At 37.3% G+C, this 5755-nt stretch overlaps 1 protein-coding gene across 1 annotated transcript in view; it reads right to left on the reverse strand.

The window, feature by feature from the left end:
- The window catches only part of LOC102301756 (rho GTPase-activating protein 20), a gene marked incomplete in the record, with an annotated part of 36985 nt that extends 31298 nt beyond the window's left edge, over positions 1-5687 (reverse strand). The window contains 2 exon segments of the mRNA XM_014337310.2: positions 425-510; positions 4348-5687. Of these exon segments, the coding sequence (XP_014192796.2) occupies positions 425-510; positions 4348-4419 (158 nt within the window).
- Positions 5688-5755: the final 68 nt, after the last annotated feature.

Below are 5755 nucleotides of genomic sequence, written 5' to 3' on the forward strand. Positions count from 1 at the left end.
TGTGTGAGAGTGTGGCTTCAGGGTTTCATCAGTGGCCTGGGCTGCAAGAGGGTTTCTGAGAGGGTTGTATGTGACTCATTCACCCTACTTTGGAGACACTAAATCTATCTCTGCTCAAAGACTTTCAACCTCAAGTGTTTCCGATGACCAGTGTCTTTACTGTTCTTTTATCAAAAGGTGTCTACAAAGGTTTAAAAAACAAGGCTAACAATTAAATTGTATTAGTATAATTTTAGACTTATATTTAATTTACAATTAAAGCTGTTAACTATCAATGCAGATGGTTGTTGCTTTAAATCACAAACACTGTGACATACAGGTGCCGCATATTAAGATCATATGGTGGCTCCAGTAACAAGCTTTACAGTGAAAAGTAAATGAAACATAGATACCAGAGTCAGCCTGACCATGTCTTTTACAGTACCTGGAGAGAGTCTTGGACCTGGTCAGAGCCTTGGTGATGACCAGAGATGGGGCGGACTGACGCCGGTAACTCTGAGACTTTGTGCGCTAAAAAAGCAAAAGAGAAAGATGGCTGATGAAGGGGGAGGGAAACATTTCTAATATTAAAATTGCATTATTAATGCAAAGCTACAAAGCTCGATACGCAATATTTTTTCACATTTTTACTGTGACATTCATACCACATGGCATCCATCAAAGAAACTATTTTGCAATTAAAAATTACGACTGTGTATGGTATATGGAGCTTTGTTGTTTCTGATTGGCTGGTAAGAGAATAACACCTCACAAGAAATGAGAATGGTAAAAAGAAAATAGCAATGGTGGAAAAAGTATCGTAAGAACAATTGCGAAGTTGTCTGACACAAAAAAGAGACATGCTTGTCAGCCTCGATAATCTACCTAAATAATGTCATTTAAAGTTTTGGTTTAGTACTGCAACTCACACAATATCTGACCACACTGCTTAGTGAGTGCTTACTGAGAGTTGGACTCGATCCTTATGTGATGTTTACACTCTCCTCATTTGTTATGCAAGTGTCCTAATGTTCAACACATTCATCACAGCATCAGGGCTGACTATGGCCTCCAAAAGGACAGGGACAGCAGAACTGAGCTTAAAACACAAAGGAATGCCAGAGCATTTCACAGCAGCCTCTGTTTGTTTTTGCCATGACAGTTCTGACCTTTCTCACATGTTAGTAAAAATCCAGTGTGTGTAAAAACAACATTTTTCATGCTACCTTCCTACTTTCACTTGCTTGGGACCATGTTGATATCCTGTTTTTCTTTACAGGATCTGATTACCCAGGTTTCCCACATAAGGATAATTAAAGTTTCATTGAATCTAATTGTAGAAGGATTTGTCAGCATGAAACAGGGCTGCAAACAAACATTACATAACTACAGTTCTTTCACTGGATGTCAGAATACCACACTGACTAACACAATCAGCTAATACATTGATCAGTGGTTTTTGGACAGGTTAAGTGGGTTAAGGTAGTCTTTTGTTTTGTGTAGTTATTACATGTAAGTCATAGATATGTGAAAAGTGTGAAAACACATTTTAAAGATAACAAGCTCTTAATCGTGCTAGCAGCTCCATCATTCTGTGATTTCATAAGTCTACTGCTAATGTCAGCAGGCTAAAAGAGGTTACAGTGGTTCCACTGACCATAATTGGCTTGTCATTAGTGGTATTTATCATGTTTCATATAAACAGTTTCACATATAAATGTGTCTCAGGAACGAATGTGAGCAGCATATTTAGCTAAAAGTGCAGTCAGGTTGCATTTTGGTGACTGTGAAAATTTTTAAAGAATGGTGCAACTGTGTTAACTGCAATAACTTTTGGGGATAACGCCGCTAAATTAGCCTAATATCAATGATATTGGCTTTTTGAGCCATTGGCTTATTTCAAATAAGAAGACATCTATCAGTAGCAGTGGCAAGTTCTTCTGTTGTGATGCATTAATGTGTTTCTGGATGTTTGAAGAAAGTGTAATTATTAGTTTAGCAGTTAATTTATAATGGTTTGTTTCCCTGACAATCAAGCAGATTAGCTTACTAGCTATAGTGCCAGCTTGGTCATGTGACCTTTCCTGGCAGGGTTGTAGCAATCCCTTGCGAAGCTTGACAGGATTCATCCTCTGGGGACCACGAAGGCCTGTGTCATTTCGTGTTAATTCGTGATGTCACTCTGTCCAAACACTAACCTTAGAATTCTAAATGTGGGAAAACCTCAGTCCGTCTTCATCCTACATCCACCATGCACGTCCACACATTTTTCACAATGTAATAACATTGATTTAGCTAGGTCACAGGCTGCTGAAACATTCCTTGTACTCCAGTTACAATATTACAATGTTACCTTTCAGTCCTAAAAATACACCAATGTTAGCTTCAGTGAAAAAGTGGGTTTACTGTGGGAAACAGCGACTATAAAAAACCCCAATTTGTCTAACATAAACATAACCTAAAAATAGTTTAAAAAATAACTGTAGTGATGATGAACTCACTAATGTAACAGGACAATTGCTCATGCAGCTTTCTGCCCTTTCCACCAGGGTTTATAGTATTTACACAAACCGTTTTCCTTACACTGACACCGTGTTTCTGCATTTTTGACTCAGCACATTCATCAAGCAAAGCTGATGTGTAACAGTTATCACTAAACCAAGGACAGAGCGCTGGCTGTGCAGTGAAGGAAGAATTTGTACTGCAACTTTTACAGTAACTGCAGAGAAGAATCACTGGGAAAAAATACTTTCAATGAATGGAACAATATGTATACCTATAATAATTAAAAGCTATTTTTATTACTGATCTAATTAATTGATAGGTTATTTTTAGTGGTGGCAGTAATACTGCGTGGTCCATTGAACACAACAGTCTGATATTTGATGGGTAACAGTTTAATTATTTCCACTTTTCTGTCTCCTCCTCACTTCAGTAAAGGATTAAAAAAGCTTTAAATAAATGAAGTGATGTTTCATGTATTACAGGGCAGCCTGTACAGGACAGTGTGCCTAAGGAAATAGCTCTGAAAAAAGCAGAACACTATATTTGGTGTGTGTATAATATTATCATTATTAACTTTTAAAAACGTCTTAATCTGTGATATGAATTCTCTCGCCATCTGCCTTTTGTCTTATTTTCTGCAAGTAAACCTCCACTCATTTATCGGATAATTACCACCACAAAGAGTCACAAAGTAGTGACACTTCTGAGTCTAATTGTCAGCGGGATAGTTTTAGACCATCATGAAATACAAACAAACACAAAAACAATTGATTTGCGACACTGGCATAACAAACACAGTCAAATTCTGTCTGCACCACATAAAGCTACAATTCTTCACAGTTTCTATCTTTACAAACTGAAACAAACAAACATTTGATGCTTTTTACTCCGAAATAAACTTGAATGACTACCTGATGATAAGAATAGATTAGCTGTGGACTGACAGCTACTGTTTCCAATACAGAAGACACTGCAGTTATCATAGAAATGGTTTCGGTACACAGAGAATAGTTAATACCAGTAAAACTGAAACGCATGCTTTGACTAAACAGCCTGGGGATGATAATCGATAACAAGAAAACCCTTTAAATCTGATTAGCATTTGAACACATGTATGAAGTAGTTAGCCTGCAGAAAGAGTAAATGTGAAGTGTATACAAGACACACCACATTTGAACACCTCTTTAACTCACACGTACCGTTTAAATGCCACAATTATCTAAACAAATACAGGAATTTATGACATTTTAAGTGTTTATTTTGCCGACAAGGCCATGACTAAAATTTACGTCTATAAATCTATTCATTCTATAAGTTCATGTATTAATGTCTGCATTAAGAAGTTTTTATTTCTTAATAAGTAAAATAAATTGATTAAAATAACTTAAAAAGTTATTTTACTCTTCTTATGACCCATGAGTTAAAAAGAAAATGAAAATCAGAAAAGGGGCAGAATATCTTGAGATGATGTAATAATGACATCACAAGCTACCAACGTTAATAATCAGTAGGTTATTAAAACAGTCTGATGACACATTTTGTTTAGATCAGTGTTTTATTGGAGCTTGAAGACACTCGTTAGTTTACAACCTTGATTTATTTTTTAATCTTATAAGTTGACCTCCTGTAGAACTGCAAAACTATCACTGACAAAATTTCCCAAAAGCTGCTTCGGCTGTTTGAACACCTGTCACACTGATCTAACCTCCCAGCCGACACACTCATTCATAAAGTGAATAGGCTGTCCCTTTTCACGCGATGTAATTACAGAAATGAATTAGAAGGAAGTCTGTCTTTACTTTCAAAAGAGCGGGACTGTCTGCTAAGGTGAGTGAAAACAGAGACTCTTACGCGCAAACGTACCCGTTTGTGTTCCTGCTGCGCGCCGCCTCGGCTGAGGCTGTCCTGTTGCTGCTGTGGAGACATGTTGTCCATCCAGCCTCCAGACGCCCTCCGGCTCACTGTCCAGCTGTCCTCGGGTGATGCAGGAGTGAAAGAAATCCCATTAATAAACTCCGACTCCCGGAGATACGAACCATTTCACCACAAGCTAAAAACTTGTTTGCGATTAGATCGCGTGAAGGAAAAACTACACGAAGGAAATTTAATATTAAAAAAAGAAATAAAGAAGGAAAAAACGTCGGGAGGAAAACAAGCTCAGGTTTCGTCTATCTCTTTGCCATCAACGAATAGCCGTGCTCATGCGTCTCCTGTCTAGATTATCAGTTGCTTTGCCACTTCTTAAGGCGTCTTTACGCATAGAACGGAGGCGGCGCCATAACGCTGCAAAAAATAGGTCCACCTATTTTTAACCAAACTGTTCCATTCACTCAGCGAACAATCAGATTTACCCGAAAACAAACAATGCTAAAGGTAAGATAAGCTGTTTGCTTAGGGGATCAGCTTTTATCGAGAATTCTACAGGGATTCAGCAAGTGGGCCAATGAAGTTTCATTACTCAAGCAAACAACATTAGAAAAAAGTCCCGTTATTTTAACTACTGTCAGCTCGTTACTGTGTGCTGAATGAGATCTCTGTAAATGAGTTTATGTGTTAGATTGGTCTCTTGTTAAATCAAGTGACACAATTACCTCATTATCTAATCTGAAGTTAAATCAGAGTGTAACAGTCTGAAGACCTAACGTGCATCTTTTCAAAAGCATCCAAAACCCAGTCAGTGACACCTTTGTAAGGCCAAAATGTTAAACTTTTACGCATATCCCAATCTTGAGATGCCATTTTTATAATGCTAGTTGTTAAAAACATTGGTTATCAGTCATCACCTCATGTTATGAATATGAGATAAGTTTCTTTTGTTGCAATGTCCCGAGAACTAAACTGATATAAAAACATGAAAACAGGAGGCTACTCGACAGGCACATTTGGGAGCTTTTCCATGTTGACTAGGTATGTTGGTATGAATTATCCCACTTTTTGTCAGTCATATGGAAAAGAAAGTTTTCACAGAACCCTTTAATGACTTAAAATAATAATTTTCAGTATGACTTTATCAGTCTCTCACTTCATTATCGGGTCACATCAAAGGTCACATGACTATAGCTAGTTAGCTAATTTTGGTCCACTGTTGTGTACAACATTGCTTCAGTTCACTGAGGTTTGTGGACATTTGTTTATACATAATTCTCTTAAGGTCTTGCTGCAGGATTTCAATCCGATTGTTCAGTCTGACGTCACTAGCCGTGTCTGATAAGATAAGATAAGATAAGATAAGATAAGATAAGATAAGATAAGATAAGATAAGATAAGATAA

The sequence above is a fragment of the Haplochromis burtoni genome, unplaced genomic scaffold (genome assembly GCF_018398535.1).
Source record: "Haplochromis burtoni strain Fernald_Lab_line unplaced genomic scaffold, NCSU_Asbu1 Contig_139, whole genome shotgun sequence".
Lineage (NCBI taxonomy): Eukaryota > Metazoa > Chordata > Actinopteri > Cichliformes > Cichlidae > Haplochromis > Haplochromis burtoni.